This window comes from Vulpes vulpes, chromosome 12 (genome assembly GCF_048418805.1).
Source record: "Vulpes vulpes isolate BD-2025 chromosome 12, VulVul3, whole genome shotgun sequence".
Taxonomy (NCBI): domain Eukaryota; kingdom Metazoa; phylum Chordata; class Mammalia; order Carnivora; family Canidae; genus Vulpes; species Vulpes vulpes.
The window spans coordinates 61,836,904-61,862,429 of record NC_132791.1 but is presented as its reverse complement, the minus strand read 5'-3'; the positions used below and the strand labels follow the sequence as shown (position 1 = coordinate 61,862,429).

The window sequence follows — 25,526 nt, the reverse complement described above, 5'->3', positions numbered from 1 at the left end:
CTGGGCTTTTGTTCTTTTAAGTGTTATGATCTACATGTCTCCGTTTATGGTGTTCAGGAAATACAAGTGAAGAAACAGTTATTTTCAGAGGATGGTTTAGCATCTAGGACTCGGTGCCATTTAGGGACCAAGACACAGGGGTTACAGCTATATATCCATTTCATAGCTATTAGTAAAGTTCACAGGTTAAGGAACACTGACACATTGAGTAATGGTAGGTTGTTTGCATTTGTGATCTGTGAGAAAGAGAACACCATGCTTGACTGATCAACTTCCTTCCTTCCCCCAACAAATGTGAAGTCTTTCATTATCTTTCAGTAAGGAGCTTAAATATTTTCACCAAACAACTGCGAAAGTTAAGCAACCAAAGGATTATTTGGGTAAGCAACCAAATGATTATTTTTCCCAATATAATTGCAAAGATCATAATGAATCATATTTGCTCCCAGCTGCTACGCTAGATGTCACCTCACTCACCGGAAGCTAAGTCCAAGCATAAGTTCTCTCCATATCTTGATCTATTGGCCTCACTCCTATACACCCTTCCATCCATATCCAGCTTCCGATTCTCTCTTTTCACCAAGGTCCTGCAGCCACAATTCCCATGCAAACAAATGTTCTTACAACATTGATTTCTTCCCAGAAAATTCCGTTGACCTCCTTGCCCTGAGTAATAGGTTACTTTTTGCCAAAAGTATAGCTCATATTGGGTTCTAAATATTACTTTTATACTACAACTTTTTAATACCCTTGAAAAAAGTGCTTCTTTCTTTAGATGCATGTCACCTGCTATTGCTCCTTGTCATTGGAAACCACCTATTTCTGGAACCCTCCCCCTCTCTCTTTTTTTAAGATTGTATTTATTTATTTATTTGAGAGCCAGAGAGAATGCAAGCAAGAGAGCACAAGCAGGGGGGAGCAGCAGAGTGAGCAGGAGAAGCAGGCTTCCCACTGAGCAGGGAGCCTGATGCCGAGCTAGATTTTAGGACCTTGAAATGATGACCTGAGTCGAAGGCAGACACTGACTGAGTCACCCAGGTGCCCCAAGGACACTCTTTTTTAAGGGGCCTCAAAATTCTCTCTGCCTCAGCCCTCCACCAAGCTTATTCTCAAAATATCTAACCTTGAATCAATCCAACCATCCACCTCCACTCCTACACCTCCAATGCTAGACTACAGGAGAAAATAACACAAATGTTGGGATTATTGCCACCAGAAACATATGGTCTCCACCTCATTTAGGCTTCCAGTACTGTGTGCCAGTTCCTTATATGTCCCTGGTAAATGTTCTCTACAAATCTTCACAGATCTATTGAAAATACTCTTCAATTTCCTCATGCTACCTGTGCGGATACTGACCTCTTTTCTCTTAGAAATTAACCTCTCTTATCCCATAGGGAAAAAAAAAACCCATATTGCTCTTGCTTTTTCCCATTTCCTGCCCCTGTAGTATTTACAAATAAGCCTAGAAATGTATCCACCCTGTGGTAAACTGATTGCATCAACAGCCCAAATTATTGGCCTCTCTTTTCCACACCTTTTGCCCTGCAATTTTGTAGTCCCTTCCCATTCTGACCCTAGGCTTGGCTATGGGACTTTTCTGAAGGCTTGAAAAGTTCTTATGTGTTTCCACCTTCTTTATTTGGAACCCTGCCACAGCGTTGAAAAGAAACCCAGTCTAGAAGGATGACAGTACAAGCTACAGAACTGAAATGTCCTAGTCAAGACCAGCCTTGTCCTACCAGCCCCTGGTCAATCCCTCAGCCGACCACAGATATAATACAAACAGTCCCTAAGGCAAGGCAAGATTTACCAAATCTGGTCCAGCAGAACTACCTTGCTGCCTCATTAGAAATAACAAATGTGGGTTGTTTTTTTTCTAAGATTTTATTTATTCACGAGAGACACAGAGAAAGAGGCAGAGATACAGGCAGAGGGAGAGGCAGGCTGCCTACAGGGACTTTGATGTGTGACTTGATCCAAGGACCCTGAGATCACAACCTGAGCCAAACACTGAGCCACTCAGGTGCCCAGTTTTGTTTTCATTGATGAAATTTGGGATGGTTTGTTATACACAATAACTAATACCTCCCTTTCTCTGTTCTCAGAGGAAGAAGTATACATTTTTTTAAGGCAAATTCCTACGTCTCGCTCTTTATCCCATTCCTGCTGGTATACTTTCAAATCTCTTCCTTTCTGATGGTATCTCTCTATATTATATTTTCAACCTCTTGCCCTGCTTTCACTTCTTTCCCTAATATATAAACATGTGTAAATCTCCCTAAAATAAAACATGCACAAGAAAAAAAATAAACCTGTGTCTTCGGCAAGTTACTGACCTATTCTATCCTTCCTTCTATTTATATGTCTTGAAAGAATAGTCTATCCTCGTATATTTGTCTCAATTCTCCAGAGAAACAGAACCAACAGGATGTATTATACATACAAAGATTTATTTTAAGGAATTGGCTTACAGAACTGTGAAGATTTGGTGAGTCCAAAAAAATAAATAATAAATAAATATATAGACAGGTAGATAGACCAGCAGGCTGGAGATGCAAGGAGAAGTTGCCATCCAAGTCCAAAGACAGTCTGGTGGCAGAATTCCTTCTTGCTTAGGGGAGGCCAGTCTTTGTTCTAGTAAGGCCTTCAACTGATTGGATGAGGCCCACCCATGTCATACAGAGTAATCTGCTTTACTCAACGTCTGTTGACTTAAATGTTAATTTCATCCCAATGACATCTTCATGGAAAAATTTGGAAAAGTGTTTGACCAAATATTTGAGCACCATGGTCTGAGCAAGTGGACGTATAAAAGTAACCATCACAGTTTGCTAGATTGGTTCTTTTGTACTCAGTAATGATTCACCCTTTTCAATCAATACCTTATCAGTATACTCAAGGCATTTGATACAGCCACATACTTTGTCCTTTCATTTCCTTTGTAACCCTCTCTCTTGGACTGCTTCCTGTCTCTCTGACCACCGATTTTCAGTTTCCTTTATAGCACTTCTTCCTTTGCCTTCTTCTTCTTCTTCTTCTTCTTCTTCTTCTTCTTCTTCTTCTTCTTCTTCTTCTTTTTTTTAAGATTTTATTTATTTATTCATTCATGAGAAACACAGAGAAAAAGGCAGAGACATAGGCAGAGGGAGAACCAGGCTCCCTGGGGAGCCCAATATGGGACTCAATCCCAAGACCCTGGGATCACCACCTGAGCTCAAGGCAAGCACTCAACCACTGAGCCACCCTTTGCCTATTTCTTAAATGATCCTTAGGGTTGTGCTGCCAAACTGGGTCCTTTCTTTGCTAGTAGCTTGACCTGCTTAAGAGAAAATAAATTTTCAGAACCTCTTCTGGAAACAACAGTTGAAGGATTTGGCAAAGAAACAAAAATGGTATCTAGGCAGTGTGGAGTTGGGGTTGAAGATTATGGACTTCAGAACTTTCAGTCAAGCCTGGGGTTTATATATCAAATGGTCTTAGTGCTACAGATACAAGATTAAAAAGGCTGTTGGTTGAATTTGGGACTGCAGGGAAGATTAAACAGAAGAGCAAAAAAACAACGAAAAAAACAACTGAGAAAAATAAGACAATTTTTATAGTTCTGGCTCATGGAATCCAGGTTGAATAGGGAAAGAAAGACAATCGAAGCTTCTGAGAGTTTATGGGAAATAACAGCCAATTCTGATCTCCCACCGATCACTAGGACTAAGGGAGTCTGTACTATTGGGTTTAAGCCATAGGTCATGCCCTCCACCCTTGAGTTGGAGGAGACGTCCAACAGAGTGTGGGAAAGGAATGGTTACCCAGAATGAAATGCAGTTATGCTACCATGAAGACTGAATGAATGTTTTATAACAGAGATTGCTGGTTCTCTACCATAATTTCCATTTCTTCCAGAGTATGAGAACCTCTAGTTTTTAGGAAGTGGAATAACAACTGCCTTTCCTCATCTCTTGTAGCTAGGGATAGCCATGTAACTAATTAGCTGGTCAAAGGGATGTGGACAGAAGTGTGTGCAACTTCTGGATTCAGTCCTTAAAGGGAAGGGGATAGCATTCCATTTCCCTTTTACTCCTCTTCTGTCAGCTGGAAAGTGGCTGTGGTGGTGAGGCAATTTGGACCATGAGGAAGAGATTACATCCTAGGGAGGATAGAACAACAGAAGGAACCTATAATCCTTGAATGATCTCATGGAGCCTTCATGGTCCTATATGAGGGATAATTAAACTACACTTTTTAAAGCTGCTATGTGAACCAGACTAATGCCATCTTGGACAAATCTGTCATGATGACCCCTCTGTGACCTGAAGTCTTCTTGAGTACAGCCTCACAAACACCCCCACGATATTCTGCTTTTTGTTTAACCACACCCTTAAGTACACCCTCAGGGCATAATGTCCTTGATCTGTTTTGGAGATATGGTTATGACACACACCTATTTTCAAACATTCTCCTCCTGGGTGGTCCCCCAGCAAGTATTGCCCAGCCTCTAGGGCTATAAAAGCAGGTCTTATGGGAGGTGGGGTTGCAGGGATCTGCTTGTCTTGCTGCCACCGAAGACACGCTGCTGTCTGTAAGTCTCCTTAATAAAAAACCATTTCTTGTCAAGCTGGACTTGTCCGGCCTTTTTCTTTGGTCTTATGTTCCCTTTAGCCTTTGGAGGTTATTCTGCATATACCTCCTTTTGCGGAACAGCCGCTTTTAATGTGGTTCTCTGTCAGCAGTGCCTGGACCTGTATTTCAACTAATTCAGACAGGCAGTACAAAAATTTAGCTAGGAATATTAATGATTGTAGCAGAAAATAGGGAGTAGTAAGCAATAAACAGAGGCACAGGTAAAAATCAGGGATGCAGGAAAGAATCACTTCAATGCTGTGAGCTTTCAAGAGAGGTCGAAGTGTCTAATCGGTGACAGACTCCAGACTGCATGTGCGTTGGTGTGGTGCAGGCCAGGGAATACACCTAAACAACCGGATTCTTCCGGACAGGGACACAGCAATGGTTCTAGATAGCAATGATGATGGTAGCACGATAGTGACAACTGGCTTATGCATCAAACGGATGCAAGCAACTTTTGAGTCTTGGTATACTTACTGAAATTAATCATGGTTTGGGCGAATGCTTCTTGATATTCATCATAGAAATTTAGACATTTAAGAGTCAAATCCCAGCAAGCAGAAAAACCCGTTCCAACGCAGTTTAAAAAATAAGTCCAGAGATGCTAAGTTTTGCACAAAGCCAGTAGAAGCCAGGCATAATTCCCCAGCCCCTGAAGGCTGAGAGTTTGTACTAAATTTGTAAAGAAGCCCATCAAAGCTTTTTATTCCTCCAGCAAAATTATAACCTCAGGTTGCTATTTGCCATGCCCTCTTTTAATTTTCCATGAGCATACCTTGCATTAGCATAGCACTTTTTAGCTTTCAGAATATTTTTCACATATTTTCTCAGATGATCCTGAGAATCAACCTGTGCAATGCAGTGAGCGGGGGGAATTAGTAACATTTTGCTGCTAAGGAAATTGAAGCTCCAAGTCTTCAAGGAATGGTTCCATGATGAAGCGTCAGTAATTGGCAGAGGGAATGGGAGTATGATGCTCTTACCAATCATCTACTGATTTTCCTGTTATTTGCCCAGCCTTTCCTTTCCTTTATGGAGGAAAAATATTATGTGGCTCATTATGAAATTGGGGTAAACCTCAGACAACAAATTATTCAGGGCTTTTTTGTTATCTAGAGCTGCACTGGCCAGCAGGCAGCCTGTAGCCACAGGAGGCTATTTAGATTTAAATAAAATAAAATCTTAACACTCAGCTCCTCAATCTCAGCGGTCACACGTGGCCATTGGTTACCCCACTGAACGGCGCTGGTAAGAACATCTCCATCACGTTCGGAGGTTCTGTTGGGCAGCCCGGACGGGCTCTTTTGCATCAATCCTCAATCTTGCCCTCGATCTGTGTATCATCCAGGCGCAAAGACTGGTCCCCAAACCCTTCCACTTCCTAAAGCAGATCCGAAAAGGGGTCCTCCCAGCTTTAAAACTGGCAAGAGCGAGAGAAATCGCTTGGCCTAGACGTGCTGCGGGGGTGAGGGTGGGAAGAGCCCAAGAGCCTCCCATCCAAGTCGGGGCAGCAAGCGGACGGCGAGAGGCGACCGCGACCCTCACGCGGGGTGGAAGGAGAGGCAAAGGGGCGGAGCCGAGCGCGGCGCTCGCGGTCACGAGGCCGGGGGCGGGGCCGCGGGGGGGCGGGGCCGGGGCGGGGAGGGGCGGCCGGCGCGCCTGCCCTGCCGTGCGTGCTCACGTGACAGGCCCGCGAGGCCCCGCTCGCGCAGTCGTCGGGACGAGCGAAGATGGCGGCCGAGAGGGAGCCTCCTCCGCTGGGGGACGCGAAGCCCACCGACTTTGAGGAGCTGGAGGACGGAGAGGACCTGTTCACCAGCACTGTGTCCACCTTAGAGGTGAGACCGCGCCGCCGTGGGTGCCGCGCTCCGCTGCCGCCGCGCGTCTCACCTTAGGCGCCTTTCCCCTGGCAGCACTTGTGCCTCCCCACCCCCCGGGTGTGCGGGGACCTGGTCCCGGCGACACCTGTGACGCGGGCTCCACCTCACGTACCTGGACGGCGAGGCTTCCTAGGGAGACCAGCCCGCCGCCGGGGGCCGACCTGAGCCTCAGGGGCCGGGACCTCGCCCGAGCATCCCAGCACCCTTCCCCGCTCAGCTGGCCTTCCTCGGTGTCACTTGCACCTCCTCTCCAGACCACCGAGGGGCTTACCCTGAGTCCCGGCGAACCTCACCGCCACCCTCCCGGCGACCTCGGCAGCCCCTTGGCAGAGGCGCTCGCGTTTCCCTTCCCCAGGGAGGGTGTGCCCCTGGAAGGGGAGAGCAGGCAACGGGGTGTTGAGTGGCCGTGGCTCCCCGGGGAGCGCTCTCCCAGTCGCGGCCCCGCGCCGACAGCCGGTTCCCCCGGAGGGAGGGGCCTCGGTGTTCTGTTAAATGCACTGAACTGGTTTTTGTCTTCTGTAGTTCCTAGACTTTTTAAGAATAAGAGTGTTTATAAAATATAAAGTTGGGAGGGAGTAGTCCAGGAAAGTGCTGGTACGTGTGTGTGTGTGTGTGTGTTTAAGTTATCACGGAGAAATAACAGATCCTCACTCCCTTTTTCCTCTTTTCTCGCATGGTCAGCGATCTCTGAAGTTGAGTGTTCCTGTTTTTGTAAAAGGAAACACCGTTAACTGCTTTGGCCTCCTAGATCCACTTCGGGTTTGAATTGCTTTGCATTTGTTGAGGGCGCGCACACCTCCTAGCCCGGTTTTGTGTGTGTGTGTGTGTGTGTGTATTAGAATGTAAGCAAATTGCCCAGAAGATTGTTTACCTTGGGCTATATTTCCTTATAAAGTGCTTTTTTTTTTTTGAGTAAGCTTTCTTGGTTCGTGCAACTCGACACCAAATCATTTGGAAATTACTTTCAAATACTCATCATCTGAAATTCATTTCTTGGGTACTTCCTTCCGGGAACCGTTTTCCGCACTGACCATACTGTGCAAATTGTGTATACAGGTTCCCAGTCAGACCTCGCCTCCCCTCAGATCATATGCTTCTTGGGGCTAGGGATAGTGCCTTGATCATCTTTGTGTACCTCCCAGGCTTGAACATTTCCAATTAGTAAATGTTTGCTTGATTCATTGTCAAAGTAGCATCTCCTGAGAATTAGTAAGACTTCTCTTGCCTAACGAATTGACCCTTTGGATTTAGTATCTTTTTAACTCTTTAAATGTACTGTAAGGCTTTCCTTAAAAATAAGGAGAGTATCTATCCAGGATTCAAAGGCCTGTATTTCCTTTGAGGGCTGCAAAGGTTTTCCACCAGCTAGGATCAAAACAAACCATTGACCTAATAGTGTAAACCAGAATACTGTGAACACTAAGCATTCTGCATAATTGAGGTTTTTTTAGAGTTGACTAAAAAGAAGTATAATCTGTATTTCCCATTTGGATGGGACTTTTTCATAAGGTTTTTTTTTTTTTTCAATAGAGTCTACAGAAGTTTGAGTATGAAAAAATTTAATCTTGGTTAGTGCACTGTGTAAGTTGTAAAGTTGGTTTTGATTGTACATCCCTTATTTTATAGATTCATTCAGGACTTTAAGGTGGTATAACTGAGATTTGTAAATTCAGAATCTTCTTTTGGTTTCCAAACTATAACAGGAAGGATATACAACAGTGCTTTTCAGTATAGCAAACTGTTCTGAAGGGATTTTTTTTTTTTTCATGAACTCTGCTTCTGTTTTCAAAAGTGCTTCTCAAACAGCAGTGTGTCAGGGGATTCTAGTTTGAAATGCAGATGCCTCATTTCAAACTCACTGGAATCTGCATATGTAATAAATGCTCTAGATCAGTGGCTTTCAAACTTTATACTAAGTTACCTAGGAATCTTGTTAAAGTACGAATTATGATTCTGTAGAGCTGGGATAAGTCTATTATTATGCATTTTTAATAAAATCCTCATGACTTTCCTTCTGGTCCATAGACAATAATGTGTTGCTAAGCCCCAAATGATTCTGATGCAGATTATCTGCTTTGAATAGTTATTACTAAGCTGTAAATTGAAAGGCATAACTTAATGTCTCTTAATGAAAGCAAAAGTAAGTTTTAAAAATTTTATTATTTATATAGAAACGTTCCTTTGAGAGCATTTGGAGGGAAAAAATCAACTGAAATCCATATAGGTGAAAATAAAATTACAGACATTTTCATTGTCATCTTTGTTAAGCTTGTAATGACCATAAACTTAGTGTATATGTATATTTTTATTAAGACAGTATTAGACTCCTTTCCATTCACAATCAAGAATAATCACATAAAGCCAAATCCAGTAAACAAAGCATATTTAAAAATCCTATTGTTTGTTTCTGTTTTGACTATGAAACAAGAAATTGGTGAAAGCTGGCATTAGGGGGCAGGGAATGGAATGAGGAGAAAGAATCCAGTGAAAGCTCGTTCTTTTTGGTACCTGAGAGGCAAGGCTTTAAATTGTTTAGGGATACTGCTTTTTCCTTAAATGCTACAACCCTAAGCTTAAAAGGTGCTTACACTAAAACAGCATGGAGACAACACCTTGAAAATGAATAAATAGATAAAGGGATGCCTGGGTGGCTCAGTCCGTTGAGCATCTGTCTTTGGCTCAAGTCCTGATCTGAGGGTCCTAGGAATCCCTGCTCAGCAGGAAGTCTGCTCTCTTTCTCCCCTTCCCCAACAACTCTCTCAAGTAAATAAAATCTTTAATAAAAAAGTCAGAAAATTTATATTATATCCCTTGTTCTCTATTTTAAACAGCTGTATTGATGCATAATTCACATACCATGCAAATTCACTCATTTAATGTGTACAACTTAATAGTTTTTAATATATTTATCGATATATGCAACCATCACCACAGTTTTAGAACATTTTCATCACCTCAAAAAGAAACCCGGTATGTTTTAACTATCATCGCCTGCCCCCACACCCCAACCTTCAACAACCACTGATTAACTTTCTATCTCTTACAGACTTCTCTGTTCTAGACTTTGTATGAATAAAATCATATAATTGGTTTTTCATGACTGGCTTCTTTCACTTGCATCATGTTTTCAAGGTCTGTGCTTCACTCCTTTTTATAAAATGGAATGAAATGGAGTAATGCTCCATTGAGTGGCTATACCATATTTTGTTTATCCATTCCTCAGTTGATGGACGTATGGGTTGTTTCCATATTTTGGCTATTACGAATAATACTGCAATAGACACATTTATGTACAGGTAGAGTTACTGGGTCCTATGGTAACTCCACATTTAATCATTTGAATAATTGCCAGACCGGTTTCCTAAAGTGGCCACACCATTTTACATTTCCACCAGCCATGTATGAAGGTACCAGTTTCTTCAGATCCTCACCAACACCTGTTATTGTGACTTTTTTTGGTTCTCTTCATCTTAGTGGGTGTGAATGTGTGTGTGTGTGTGTGTGTGTGTTTTAAGATTTTATTTATTCATGAGAGACAGAGAGAGAGAGAGAGAGAGAGAGAGGCAGAAACACAGGCAGAGGGAGAAGGAGGCTCCATGCAGGGAGCCCAACATGGGCTCCAAGATCCATCCTGGATCTCCAAGATCAAGCCCTGAACTGCAGGCCCATTGAGCCACCGGGCTGCCCTGAAGTGTGGTTTTGATTTCATTTTCTTGTTGACTAAAGATGTTGCGAATCTTTTCATATGCTTGTTGGCCATTTGTATATCTCCTTAGGAATGTCTATTCAGATCCTTTGCTCATTGTTTAATTGAATTGTCTATTACTGAGTTATAAGAATTCTTTATGTATTCTGGGTGCGAGTTCCTTACCAGATATATGATTTGCAGATGTTTCTCCCGTTCTCTGGGTTGTCTTTTCATGTTCTTGATGGCATCCTTAATAAGTTTAAAAATTGTTCGATGAAGTCTAGTTTATTTTTTAAATTTTGTTGCTCATACTTTCACTGTCATATCTAAGAATTCCCTGCCAAATCCAAGGTCGTGAAGATTTACATATGTATTTTCTTCTGAGAATTTTATGGTTTTGGCTCTTTTAGGCCTTTGATCTGTTTTGAGTTAATTTTTGTATTTGGCATGAGGTTTATTCTTTTGCACGTGGCAGTTCAATTGTCCCAGCACCATATGTTGAAAAGACTATTCTTTCCCATGTGAGTGTCTTGGCATCCTGGTTGAAAAATCACTTGACCATAGATGTTCACACCTGGTTCTCATACCAAACTTAAATATAAGGGTCAGTTGAAGTTAAGATGAGGACCATAGTTTTCCCAAGTGTCACATGATAGAAATTATAGAGCATTTCATATTGAGTTTCCAGATGGTCTTAAAATTCCTTTTCTCTAACCCTATGCTCAGAAGATATCTGACTTCATTGACTTCACCCTCCAAATACTTGGGTATTTACTCTCTGCCATACTGTTTAGGTGATCATCAGTGCAGATAGCAAATTACTGCAAATCTTTAAGAACAGAAAATTTCCAGTGGAGAAGAGAGAGATGTTCAGAAAACTCTGGTACAAGTTGTGATTCTATGGTCTGAAAATATACCAGTTTCCACTGAAAATACCATTGAAACACTGGGGAGATTCTCCTTCCTATCGATGTTTCTGACACATAGTAGATGAACAGTAAATGCTTCTCTTGGCTGGGAGAAGCTCATTAAAGACCTAATATTTAAGAGAGACCTTGAAGGGGTAATGAAATTTCAAAGTGGAAGAATAGCAAGGGTCACTCAAGAGTCAGTCCGTATTCTAGGGAACCATAAAAAATCTGTGTGAGTTGTTGAATATAGGATGTTACACGTTTACTATGTGGTGAGATTGTGAAGGGCTTTGGAATTTGTTTATAAGTGGGTGAGAGCTATGAAAGATTTTTATGGCAGTTAACATGATCACCTGGGAAGATTAATGTGCCACAGCCTAAGAGGTAAATTTGAAAAGGAGGTATTACTGGTAAGTTGATGTGTTGGAGGTTTTTTTTTTTTTATGTCCGAGGTTAAAGACCTCAAGAAAGAAAGCACAAATAATAAAGGAGAAAAGGAATTGATGGAACAGTAGATGAAACGTTAGATATCTAGAGACTTAAAATGTCTCCCTCTCTTTGAGTGATTCTTACTTAGACACAGGAATTATAAGTTTTGTTTCATTTGTGGATACTTTACACCAATGAAAAGAACATTAAGTAGTTAGAAATACTGGATGGGCTAAGAAGAAGGTTGATTTAGGAATCTGTCATAAACCTATTGAATGATTACATTAAACCAGGCTGTGGATAGCAAGTCTGTGTCCTAAGGCATGTATGAAACAAGGAGAGTCAATATAATAAACATAGCTGTGTGAACAGTTGCCTGCAATGCCAGGGGATCAATGTGTAATTGAAATATACACATGACACAAAAATGATATAGAAGACTGAGTGATTTGATGGCGTAGAAATGATCTTTGAAATCTGGAAAGTGGGTGAAATTCTCAAGAGAATAAGTAGAGTAAGACAAGGGACTATTGCTACAAAGCTTCTAAATTAGTATGTGCTATGCCTATACAACAGGTAGTAACAGTGTAGAAGTTTTCTCAATTCTGTTTTTTGATCTCTGGGTAGACCTCCAATTTAGTACTCATTTTTTTTTTTTTAAATTTCAGTGTGAGTTACCTCTCTTAGGGAGAAGACATTTTGTCATCAAGTGTTTAAAGCGGGTGAGTGTTGAAAATTACTAGAAAGATTTAATGAGGCAGGATCAAGTTGACCACTTTTCCCTTAAAACCATTAAATTCTGGTTTTTTAGAATGAGTTACTTTTAGTGCCTGTAAAAAATGTCTTTATATGAAGTTGCTTGAGGCAGAGTTAATCACTTTTTTTGCAACTTTTTTCTTAAAAAGAACAAAATTTGCTTTTGATGTTAATTTTACAAGTAGCCACTTTGCTATGAAATGGCACTGCTATGGGTTTTTTCTGTGATGATAGTTTTACTTGAGGCAAAATTAACCTCAATTTAGTAAAATTCACTACCACTTCAATCAAGATACAGAACACTTTCATGTAAAAAAAATTCTCTCACATAGTTAACCCTTCCCAGTCCTTTTTTTTTTTTTAATATTTTATTTATTTATTCATGAGAGTCACAGAGAGATTGAGAGGCAGAGACACAGGCAGAAGGAGAAGAAGCAGGCTCCCTGCAGGAAGCCCGATGCGGGACTCGATCCCAGGTCTCCAGGATCAGGCCCTGGGCTGAAAGCGGCGCTAAACCGCTGAGCCACCCAGGAATCGCCAACCCTTCCCAGTCCTAATCTTTGGCAACCACTGATGTGTGTAGAGTTTGTATTTTTTCAGAATATCATATAGATGGAATCATACAGTATAAAACTTTTTGTCTAGCTTCTTTAGTGTGAATGGTTTGAGACTCATAGTTGTACGTTATCAATAGTTCATTACTTTTTTATTGCTGAATTTAGTATTTCATTGTATGTATATATCACAGTTGTTTGTTGAAGGACCATTCCGTTGTTTCCAGCTGCTGGCATTAATGAATAAAGCTAATATAAACATTTACGTGCAGGTTTTTGTATGAACACAGTTTTCTTTTGGATGAAAACTTAGAAGGAGGATTGCTGGGTTATGTATGGGAAGTATGTTTGCCTTTGTAAGAAACTGCTGTACTTCTGCCAGAACGCTTTACAAGAGGTGAAGTCATTTGCTTTTCATCCCATGAGTTAATGGCTCTAGTACTAATACAACTGAGGACCATACCCATTAGGACAGTGTTATTCCAGTCGGAGAATCGTTAATCTATGGTTTCATTTTTTAAAAAACACGATGCTTCAATACAGAAGCATGTCAGTGTATTTCCTGGCATCATCAAAGTCATTTTAATACAGAAACTTTACCTTTATTCAGAGTCATGCTTTATATGATTATTGAATGTTGTTATCTTGAAAAGCTAGCCCCAGGGAACCTTCTGTGCAGCTAGATTTTAGTCTCTGGTCAAGTTTCTATTCATTCCTGCTTTGAAATCTAATAAAATTATAAAAGATTTAAAGGAAGGAAGGCAAGGAGGAAAAGGCCGGGGGTGGGGGTGGGGCACTTAAGAAAGAAACTGCCAAACCCTTTTCTAAAGCAGATGTTTTGTTACATTACCATAGCAATGAATGGGAATACTGGTTGCTCCACACCTTGTCTGCTCTTGCTAATGTCGGTTTTGATTTTGGGTAATGGTGAGCTTTAGGTTGGTTTATTTTGGATTGAAAGAAGTGATTGTTAAATATTGTTCAATTGGGAATTTGTAAGCTGGTTTTTAAAGCCATTGCTAAAATTAAGTTACACAAACATATTTAAATGAATTACATTGAAAATGAAGGTGGGGCATCTGGTGGCTCAGGCAGTTAAACAGCCGACTCTTGATTTTGGCTCAAGTCATGATCTCCAGGATTCAGGGATCTAGCTCAGTGTTGGACTGCACTCAGCAGGGAGTCCGCTTCAGTAATTCTCTTTCTCATTCTGCTCCTCCTTTCTCTCTCAAATAAATAAATCTTTTTTTAAAATGTAATAAATATTAAAAACTTGTCACTTCTGAATTCTCTTACTGCATTTTATTATTTCATGTGCTTCTTGAGGTTATATGTCTATTGTATTTGTACATGTAACTTACATATCTTCCAAGTCCACTTTCAGTGAGGGGTACATAGCCACAGCAGGCATTGAGCAAAAGCTGTAAATGAGAGTCTTCCCTCTCAAAGACCTGTTTGCTAAATATTTACCAGCACACCAGTGATTTTTAGCCCTTCTAACAGGTTTGTAGTGTTATTTCATTGTGGCTTCAATATACATTCTGTAATAGTGATGTTGAGTGGCTTTTCATGTGCTTATTCACCATCTGAAAATCATCTTTGGTGATGTCCTTTCACATCTTTTGCCCATTTAAAAATTTGGATCTCTTTATTGAGTTTTGAGAATTCTTTATGAATTCTCGATACAAATCCTTTGCCAGATGTAGTTTTGCAGATTTTTTCCCGGTCCGTGCCTTCTCTTTTTATGCTATTTTCGAGCTATCCTTTTGTTGTACTTTAGATGTCACATATGAAATCCTTTCCTAACACTAACCCAAGGTCACAAAGGTTTTAGTTACACTTTCTCCTAGACATGTGTAATTTCAACTTAACATTTATGCCTCCAATTCATTTTGAGTTTACATGTAAGTTCATGATATGGGGTATTTTGCATATGCATACCCAGCTGTTCCAACACCAATTATTGAAAAATAATCATATTGTTAAGGTTTGTTTTATGGCTCAAAATATGGTCCTTGTGGTAAATGTTTTGTTTGCATTTCAAAAGGTTATGTATAGTCAGATGTTGATAAGTGGAGTGTCCAGTAAATGTTACTTCAATTTGATTGATTGTATTTTGCAGTTTATACAACATCATCAGTGAATTTCAGATGCTCTGTGCTAAGTTTAAGAAGCTAAACTTATGGGACGCCTGGGTGGCTCAGCGGTTTATCGCCTGCCTTCTGACCAGAGTGTGATCCTGGAGTCCTGGGATTGAGTCCCACATTGGGCTCCCTGCATGGGGCCTGCTTCTCCCTCTGCCTGTGTCTCTGCCCTTCTCTTTCTGTGTGTCTCTCATGAATAAATAAAATCTTAAAAAAAAAAAACTTGATTTAAAACGTTTCTTGATGAGTTATCTTTGCATCTTTTTCAAAGGTCAGTTGAACATACATATGTGCATACATCTATTTCTGGACTCCATTCTATTTCACTGATTTACTGTTTTCTTTTGCCAGTTGTATGCTGTCTTACTGTAACTGAGTCTTGAAATCAGTCATATGAGTCCATTGACTTTTTTCTAAATTGTTTTGGCTCTTCTACTTTTGCCTTTCCATATAAGTTTAAGATCAAATGATTGATTTCTACCAAAACTTCCACCTGAGATTTTTATTTGGGATTGTGATGAATCCATAGATTAATTTTGGGAGATTTAACACGTTGAGCCTTTAAGGCATAGATTTACTGTTTCTTTACATTTTGTTAATTTACTTGATTTTTTTCATCACTATAGTTTTCAGCGTACCAATCTAGCACATATTTTGTTGGCTTATACTTATTTCACGATTTCTTTTACATTTATTTATTGGTGGCCTGTTGACCCTCTATCCAGGAACTGCACTAAGCACTCATTAGGTATAGTAGTGTTTTTTTGTAGCATCCATGGGATTTTCATGTATATAATCATGCTGTTTGTGATTTGGAGTTTTGTTTCCAGTCTGTATGCCTTAATGTAATAGCTAGGACCATTAGTATAATATTGAATAGGAGTAGTAAAAGTGGGTATCACTTTCCCTTTTGTGAACTTTAGGAGGGTAATATTCTTTCTTTCTTACATATGATGTTACCTGTTAGGTTTTTTTGTTTTTTAAACATTTTATTTTTTAAGTAATCTCTCCACCAACATGGGACTTGAACTCAAAACCTCAGGATTCAGAGTTGCATATTCTATTGACTGAGCCAGCAAGTTGCCCCTTAAGTTTTTTTCTAGATTTCTTTCATCAGATTAAAGGAGTTTTATTCTTAGTTTTCTGAAATTTTATATTCACAAGTGAAGGCTGGTGTTAGCAAATTCCTTTTCTGCATTTAATAAGATGATTATGTAGTTTTCTTCTAAGGTTAATTATAATGTGGATTATAATGATTGATTTTTATCTTTTTGTTTTTATTTTATCTTTAAAAGATTTTATTTATTCATGAGTGACACACAAAGAGAGGCAGAGGGAGAAGCAGGCTCTCTCCAGGGAGCCTGATGCAGGACTTGATCCTGGGGAGTCCAGGATCACTACCTGAGCCAAAGGTAGATGCTCAACCACCAAGCCACCCAGGCATCCCTATAATGATTGATTTTAAAACACTGAATAAACCTTGCTTTCCTAGAATAAGCCCATAGAATCATATATGTACTTAACCTTTTTATATGTTGCTGTATTCAGCTTGATAGTATTTTGTTTAGGCAATTATTGTCATGATAGGTATTTGTGTAGTATTTTCTTTTATTTGTAATGTCTTTAATTTTGGTATCAGAAATACTGGTCTCATTAAAGGAATTGGAGAGTGTTTATTCCTCTTCTATATTCTTGAAGAAGTATGAAATTAGTCTTATGTCTTCATAGGACTCACTAGTGAAATCATCTGAGCATGTAGTTTTGTTTTTGAAAGACTTTTAACTTCAAATTCATGATATATACAGGGTTATTTCTTGTAGAACTTCTGTAGTATGGGTCTTTCAAGGAATTTGTCCATTCAGTCTAAATTGTGAAATTTATGGGCATAAGGTTTTTCATAATACTCTATTATCCTGGGATGCCTGGGTGGCTCAGCGGTTGAGCATCTGCCTTTGGTTTGTGATTCTCGTCCGGGGGTTGAGTCTTACATCAGGCTCCCTATGTGGAGGAGCCTGCTTCTCCCTCTGCCTAGCCTCTCTCTGTGTGTTTCTCATGAATAAATAAGATCTTTAAAAGAAAATACTCTATTATCCTGTGACCATGTCTGTGGCGTCTGTGGGTGATGCCCCTGCCTTTTCATTCCTGATATTGATAGTTTATGTCTTCTGTTTACTTATTTATTCATTTATTTTAGTCTTGCTAGAGGACATCTTGTGATCTTCTCAGAGAATCAGCTTTTGCTTTCTTAATTTTTTGCCTTGTTACTTATCTATTCTATTACTGAGAGAAGAGTGTTGAAGTCTCCAAATGTAATGTAGATTTTTAATTCTTTATTTATATTTTTTGTTAGGTTTTTCCCTTCACAGTGATGCTCTGTTCTTAGAAACATAGACTTATAATATTGTTATGGTTTCTTGGTAAATTGATGATCCTTTTATCATATGATTTGTCTCTTTATTGCTCTTTATAGTCTCTTTACTGTTAACGATCTGTATCTTTAAAGTAAGACTTTTTTGGGGGGAGGGCAAGATGGCGGAGGAGTAGGGTCCTCAGCTCACTGGGCCCCACCAATTTACCTAGATAACTTTCAAATCATCCTGAAAACCTATGAACTGGAATACTGCAGAGAGAAGGGTTTTTGCTTCTGACAAGGTCCTAGATATATTTTCCACTTCTAGATTCCCTTCAACATACTCAACTTAATTTTGGGAGATACACAAGATACAGGTTTTTTTGTGGTTTTTTTTTTTTTTTTTTTCTTTTCTCTGCCTCATTTTGTTCTACAATGGCGGAAGTTGAATACCTTCTAAAACATGACCAGTATGCATCCAGAACCAAGTGGTATACCATGCTGGTTCATTCTGTGAGATTCCTTATTCGCATTCTGCCCCCCTATTTTATCTCATTTATGTTTTGGTGGTCAATGTTGGGGCCCTCTACAAGTATTTCTGCTTTATAGAAATTTGGGACTGAGCATCTTCTAACATACAGAACTTAATATACTCAGAAACAAGAGGATCACCCTCTAGAATCCCTCAGGTAGACTACATTCTCCCTCCACCATCTCCTAGTCCCCCCTCTTTTTTTTCTTTTCTTTCTTTTTCTTTTTTTTGTTTTTTTTTTTCTCCTCTTCTTTACAATTTTTATTTTTTGCTACTTTGTTTTAAAATTTGTTTTTCACTTTAATGGTCCTTTTGTTTTATTTCGTTCTGATCTTTGGTTTCAATTTCTGGTCTCTGACCTCAGCAGAATCATCTAGGGTAAAATTTACTTAGGTTGTGGTTGATATTCTTGACTCAGCCCACTCATACAGCCACTCTTCACTGAGAAGAAGGACTAGAAAGAAGAACTCACCACAAAAGAAAGCATGAGAAGCAATAGAGTACAGAATTTGGATTACAGTTTGGTGTCAGAAAGCCAGTTAAGCACAATTATAAAGCTACTGGTGGCTTTGGGAAAAAAAGCGTAAAGGAATCAAGAGACTTCGTGACTGAAGAATTTAGATCTAATGAGGCCGAAATTAAAAACCAATTAAAAGATGCAATCCAAACTGGAGGTTCTAATGACGAGGGTTAATGAGGTAGGAGAAAGAGTGAGAGACATAGAAGACAAGTTGATGGCAAGCTGAGGAAAAAAGAGAAAAACAATGAAAAGACCATGAGGAAAGGTTAAGGGAAATAAATGACAGCCTCAGAAGGGAAAATGTAAGTATAATTGGGGTTACAGAGGGCGCCGAGAGGGATAGAGGACCAGAAAGCCTATTTGAACAAATCATAGCTGAGACCTTCCCTAATTTGGAGAGGGAAACAGGCATTCAAATCCAGGAGATAGGTTCCCCCCCCCCCAAAAAAAAAAAAAAAAACAAAATCAAAAACCGTTCAACACCTCGACATTTAATAGTGAAACTTGCAAATTCCAAAGATAAAGAGAAAATCCTTCAAGCAAGAGACAAGAGATCCCTAACTTCTATGGGGAGAAATATTAGATTAACATCAGACCTGTCCACAGAGACCTGGCAGGCCAGAAAGGGCTGGCAGGATATATTCAGGATACTAAATGAGAAGAACATGCAGCCAAGAATACTCTATCCGGTAAGACTCTCATTCAGAATAGAAGGAGAGATAAAGAGCTTCCAAGATAGGCAGAAACTGAAAGAATATGTGACCACCAAACCAGCTCTGCAAGAAATATTAAGAGGGACCTTGTAAAAGAAGGAGGAAGCCCAAAAAAATAAGCCACAAAAACGGACTGAATGGGTATTATGATGACACTAAATTCATATCTTTTTTTAAAATTTTTATTTATTTATGATAGTCACAGAGAGAGAGAGAGGCAGAGACACAGGCAGAGGGAGAAGCAGGCTCCACGCACCAGGAGCTCGACATGGGATTCGATCCCAGGTCTCCAGGATCGCGCCCTGGGACAAAGGCAGGTGCCAAACCATTGCGCCACCCAGGGATCCCTAAATTCATATCTTTCAATAGTAACTCTGAACGTGAATAGGCTTAATGATCCCATCAAAAGATGTAGGGTATCCCCGCCTGGATAAAAAAGTAAGACTCCTCTATTTGCTGTCTACAAGAGACTTATTTTAGACCTAAGAACACCTACAGCCTGAAAATGAAAGGTTGGAGAACTATTTGCCATTCAAATGGTCTCAAAAGAAAGCTGAGGTAGCAATCCTCATATCAGATAAATTAAAATTTATCCCAAAGACTGTAGTAAGAGATGAAGGAGGGACACTGTATCATACTTAAAGGATCTATCCAACAAGAGGACCTAACAATCATGAATATTTATGCCCCTAATGTGGGAGCTGCTGCCAAGTATATCAATCAATTAATAACCAAAGTAAAGACATACTTAGAAAATAATACACTAATAGTTAGAGACTTCAATGCGGCACTTTCTGCAAATGACAGATATTCTAAGCAGAACATCTCCAAAGAAACAGAGCTTTTTCTTTTTTAAAAGATTTATCTAATTATTCATGAGAGACACAGAGAGAGGCAGAGACATAGGCAGAGGGAGAAGCAGGCCTACTGCAAGGAGCCTGATGTGGGACTCAGTCCTGGAATTACACCCTGAGTCAAAGGCAGACACTCAACTGCTGAGCCACCCAGGTGTCCCAAAACAAGAGCTCTAAATGGTACACCGGACCAGATGGATTTCACAGATATTTACAGAACTTTACATCCAAAAGCAACTGAATACACATTCTTCTCAAGAGCACATAGAACTTTCTCCAAAATAGACCACATACTGGGTCACAAATCAGGTCTCGATCGATAACAAAAGACTGAGATTGTCCACTGCATATTTTCAGACCATAATGCTTTGAAACTTGAACTCAATCACAAGAAGAAATTTGGAAGAAAAACACGTGGATGTTAAAGAGCATCCTGCTAAAAGATGAAAGGCTCAACTAGGAAATTAGAGAAGAATTAAAAAGATTTATGGAAACTAATGAAAATGAAGACACAACCATTCAAAATCTTTGGGATACAGCAAAAGCAGTCCTAAGAGGGAAATACATTGCAATACAAGCATCCCTCAAAAAATTAGAAAAAACTCAAATACACAAGCTAACCTCACACCCAAAGGAACTGGAGAAAGAACAGCAAATAAAACCTACACCAAGCATAAGAAGAGAGTTGATAAAGTTTTGAGCAGAACTCAATGAAATAGAGACCAGACCTGTAGAACAGATCAACAAAATCAGGAGTTGGTTTTTTGAAAGAGTTAATAAGATAGATAAACCATTAGCCAGCCTTATTAAAAAGAGAAAAGACTCAAATTAATAAAATCACAAATAAAAAGGAGCGATCACAACCGATACCAAGGAAATACAAATGATTTTTAAAACATTATGAGCACCTATATGCCAGTAAATTAGGCAATCTGGAAGAAATGGACATATTTCTGGAAAACCACAAACTAAAGTGGAACAGGAAGAAATAGAAAACCTGAACAGGCCAATAACTAAGGAGGAAATTGAAGCAGTCATTCAAAACCTCCCCAGACACAAAAGTCCAGGGCCAGAGGGCTTCCCAGGGGAATTCTATCAAACATTTAAAGAAGAAACAATACCTATTCTACTAAATGTGTTCTGAAAGATAGAAAGGTATGGAATACTTCCAAACTTGTTTTATGAGGCCAGCATCACCTTAATTCTAAAACCAAAGACCCCACCAAAAAGGAGAATTATAGATCAGTATCCCTGATGAACACAGATGTAAATATTCTCAACAAGATACCAGCCAATAGGATCCAACAGTACATTAAGATTATTCACCATGACCAAGTAGGATTTATCCCTGGGATGCAAGGCTAGTTCAGCCCTCGTAAAGCAATCAATGTGATAGATCGTATCAACAAGAGAAAAAACAAGAACCATATGATCCTCTCAATAGATACAGGGAAAGCATTTGACAAAATACAGCATCCATTCCTAATCAAAACTCTTCAGAGTGTAGGATAGAGGGAACATTCCTCAACATCTTAAAAGCCATCTACGAAAAGCCCACAGCAAATATTCTCAATGGGGAAACACTGGGAGCCTTTCCCGAAGATCAGGAACACGACAGGGATGTCCACTTTCACCACTACTATTTAAAATAGTACTAGAAGTCTTAGCCTCAGCAATCAGGCAACAAAAAGAAATAAAAGGCATTCAAATTGGCAAAGAAGTCAAACTCTCCCTCTTTGCAGGTGACATGATACTGTACATAGAAAATCCAAAAGACTCCACCCCAAGATTGCTAGAACTCATACAGCAGTTCCGCTGTGTGGCAGTATACAAAATCAATGCCCAGAATTCAGTGGTATTTCTATACACTAATAATGAAACTAAAAAAAAAGAAATTAAGGAGTCAGTCCCATTTACAATTGCACCCAAAAGCATAAGATACCTAGGAATAAACCTAAGCAAAGAGGTAAAGGATCTATACCCTAAAAACTACAGAACACTTCTGAAAGAAATTGAGGAAGACACAAAGAGATGGAAAAATATTCCATGCTCATGGATTGGAAGAATTAATATTGTGAAAATGTCAGTGGTACCCAGGGCAATTTACACATTTAATGCAATCTCTATCAAAATACGATGGGCTTTCTTCACATAGTTGGAACAAATCATCTTAAGATTTGGGTGGAATCAGAAAAAAACCCGAATAGCCAGGGGAATATTGAAAAAGAAAACCAGAGCCCGAGGGCATCACAATGCCGGATTTCAAGTTGTACTACAGAGCTGTGATCATCAAGACAGTGTGGTACTGGCACGCAAAACAGACACAAAGATCAATGGAACAGAATAGAGAACCCAGAAATGGGCCCCCAACTCTATGGTCAACTAATATGCTAAAAAGCAGGAAAGACTATCCAGTGGAAAAAGGACAGTCTCTTCAATAAATGGTGCTGGGAAAATTGGACAGCCACCTGCAGAAGAATGAAACTAGACCCTTCTCTTACACCATACACAAAGATAAACTCAAAATGGATGAAAGATCTAAATGTGAGACAAGAATCCATCAAAATCCTAGAGGAGAACACAGGCAACACCCTTTTTGACCTTGGCCATAGCACTTTCTTGCAAGATACATCTATGAAGGCAAGAGAAACAAAAGCAAAAATGAACTACTGGGACTTCATCAAGATGAAAAGCTTCTGCACAGCAAAAGAAACAGTCAACAAAACTAAAAGGCAACCTACAGAATGGGAGAAGATATTTGCAAATCTTGCAGATATACCTATCAGATAAAGGGCTAGTATCGAAGATCTATGAAGAACTTATTAAACTCAACAGCAAAGAAACAAACAATCGAATCATGAAATGGGCAAAAGACATGAACAGAAATTTCACCAAAGAAGACATACACATGGCCAAGAAGCACATGAGAAAATGTTCTGCATCACTTGCCATCAGGGAAATACAAATCAAAACCACAATGACATCCCACCTCACACCAGTGAGAATGATAAAAAAATTAACCAGACAGGAAACAACAAATGTTGAAGAGGATGTGGAGAAAGGGGAACCCTCTTGCACTGTTGGTGGGAATGTGAACTGGTACAGCCACTCTGGAAAACAGTGTGGAGATTCCTCAGAGTTAAAAATAGAGCTGCCCTAGGACCCAGCAATTGCACTGCTGGGGATTTACCCCAAAGATACAGATGCAGTGAAACGGCAGGACACCTGCACCCCAATGTTTATAGCAACAATGTTCTTTTGGAGTTTGCTTGTTCTTGATTCTGTAAATTTATGTCTTTCAACGAATTTGGAATGTTTTTATCTATCATTTGTTGAAATATTTTTGCGTGCTTCTTTCTAGAATTCCAGTGACATGAATGTTAGAATTTTTAATATTATCTCACAGGTTCCTGAGTTTCTGCTTTTTTTGTTTTGTTTTGTTTTGTTTTGTTTTTTTCCTTCTCTGTTATTCAGATTGGATATTTTCTTATCAGGTTCACTGGCTTTTTCTGTCAGAAACTGAAAAGAGTATGAAATTTTATCTTCCTTCAAATCTAGAAAATGTTTTATGCTTGCTGGAAGAAGACTTGATTAAACATTTTTATTCAAAGCATAGCAAGCCACATGAATATCACATTTGTGCCAGTTTTCTCTATCTCTCTTGATGGGGTGATGTGATGGGGTGAGAAGGGGAGGTTGATATTGCATCTGTCTTTGGTTTGTGTCACAGCTGAAAAACCCATATCCTTAAAATAGGCAATAAATGTGCCTCTTCTTTGTTCTAGAGAAGACATTTTATTGTAATGGACAGAAAACAAATCTGTTCTTTGGGAAACCCACAGTGACCTCTGTTTTCCAAGGCTGTTTCCTAGGAGCTTTGTCTTCTGTCAGAGTTGAACCTGCTGCATTGTCACCCACTTCCACTCAGCTTAGGTCACTCTTGCAGAATAGTGGTAAAAGGAAGGAGAGAAAATACAAAGGAGGATGTCTGTCTCCTCCTGTTCAGATTTCTAGGTCCTGTTTCCCTGACTCAGCTGGCCAGAAAAGTAAATTTTCTCTTGGATTTTAGAAGTCAGTGCTCTCATCATTGCTGGTTTCTTGCACCTAATAAGCTACTGGGTTTGGCTTCAGGGCAGGGTCGGGAAAGAAAATGGGATAGGGAGAGGAGGAAAAGGGGGAAAAAAAATTCCACCTACATTCTCTTGGTAGCAGCAGTCCTGGTGTGACAATCAGAAGATAAAAGTTTTTCTTGGTCTCATTGCTATTCACACTATAGTATATAGTTCTACAGTTAGAGCCATTCTCAGGGAGCTGAAAGAGAAAAGAAGGACAAAAAAAATAAAATAAAATAAAACTCACCCTTGCGTTTTTGTCTCCTTTTCCAGTTTACCTGTCATCATTTAATTTTAGGATTTTGTTTTGTGTATTCTATCCACAGCTTTTAGTGTTAATCACTGGAAGAAAAAGGGGCTGTAGTGGGCTTCTTTAATCTTGTTTGGGATCTTAAATACTAAGGCATTCACAACAATTTTGGAACTTTTTATAAGGATAATTTCCAGCACACTACTAGGTGATGATGTAGGGGGGCAAATACACATTTATTAAAAATGCTGATGTGTCTACAGTTGCATATGTTGGAGAACTAGTTCTGATCACCCAGAACTTGTGCTCTAGGCAATTAAGTCATCGTTGTTCCCTTCCATCACTTCCTCATTGCACACCTCTTGGCACTTACTTACTAGGAAACCAAAAGAGGCATGGGGAGGCAGGAACAAAGACAAGTTCCTACAGCTTTTAGTAAGTGACTGACTGCTCTAGTTTAGTGAACAAGTTGTATATAAGACCTTAGTGCTTATGTCTTATTCAATATAAGTATATCTTAGTTTTAATGAATATTATCAGAAAGTTGAATCGTGTGTAGGTACCCACTTTTTCCATATAATGACATAAGCCTTTTACTGTGCTACTCTGCTTTATTATTTTTTTTAATAGACTTATTTTTTAGAACAGTATTAAGCTTACAGCAAAGTTGAGTGAAGGTGCAGAGATTTCCCATATGTTGCCCCTATATATGCGTTATCCCTCATTGTCAACTTCGTCCACAGAAGTGGTATGGTACGTTTGTTCTGATTGATGAATCTACATTGACACATTGTAATCACCAAATTTTATAGTTTATAGTTTTGCATGCTGTGGGTTTGGACAGGTGTGTAAGGACGTGATGTATATCCACCCTAATATCACACAGAGTCGTTTCACTGTCCAGAAATCATGTGTTTCCACCTCTTCATCCCTCCTTCCCTTCCAGTATACTGATCTTTTTACCATCTTTATAGTTTTGCACTTTCCAGATTATCATATAGTTGGAATCATGCGATAAGTAATCTTTTTAAAAATTTTATTTACTTATCATGAGAGACACGCAGAGGCAGAGACATAGGCAGAGGGAGAAGCAGGCTCCTTGCACGGAGCCTGATGCAGGATTTGATCCCTAGACCCCAGGTTCACAACCTGAGCTGAAGGCAGATGAAGGCATCCCAGTAATCTTTTTATACTGGATTCTTTCACTTACTAA

At 39.5% G+C, this 25,526-nt stretch overlaps 1 protein-coding gene across 1 annotated transcript in view; it reads left to right on the top strand.

Moving 5' to 3' along the window:
* The first annotated feature begins 6,253 nt into the window (after nucleotides 1-6,253).
* The window catches only part of SNX2 (sorting nexin 2), a 58,735-nt gene continuing 39,462 nt past the window's right edge, over nucleotides 6,254-25,526 (top strand). The window contains exon 1 of the mRNA XM_025986435.2: nucleotides 6,254-6,458. Within this exon, the coding sequence (XP_025842220.1) occupies nucleotides 6,351-6,458 (108 nt within the window). The 5' untranslated portion in view covers nucleotides 6,254-6,350. The remainder of the gene's footprint in view (nucleotides 6,459-25,526) is intronic.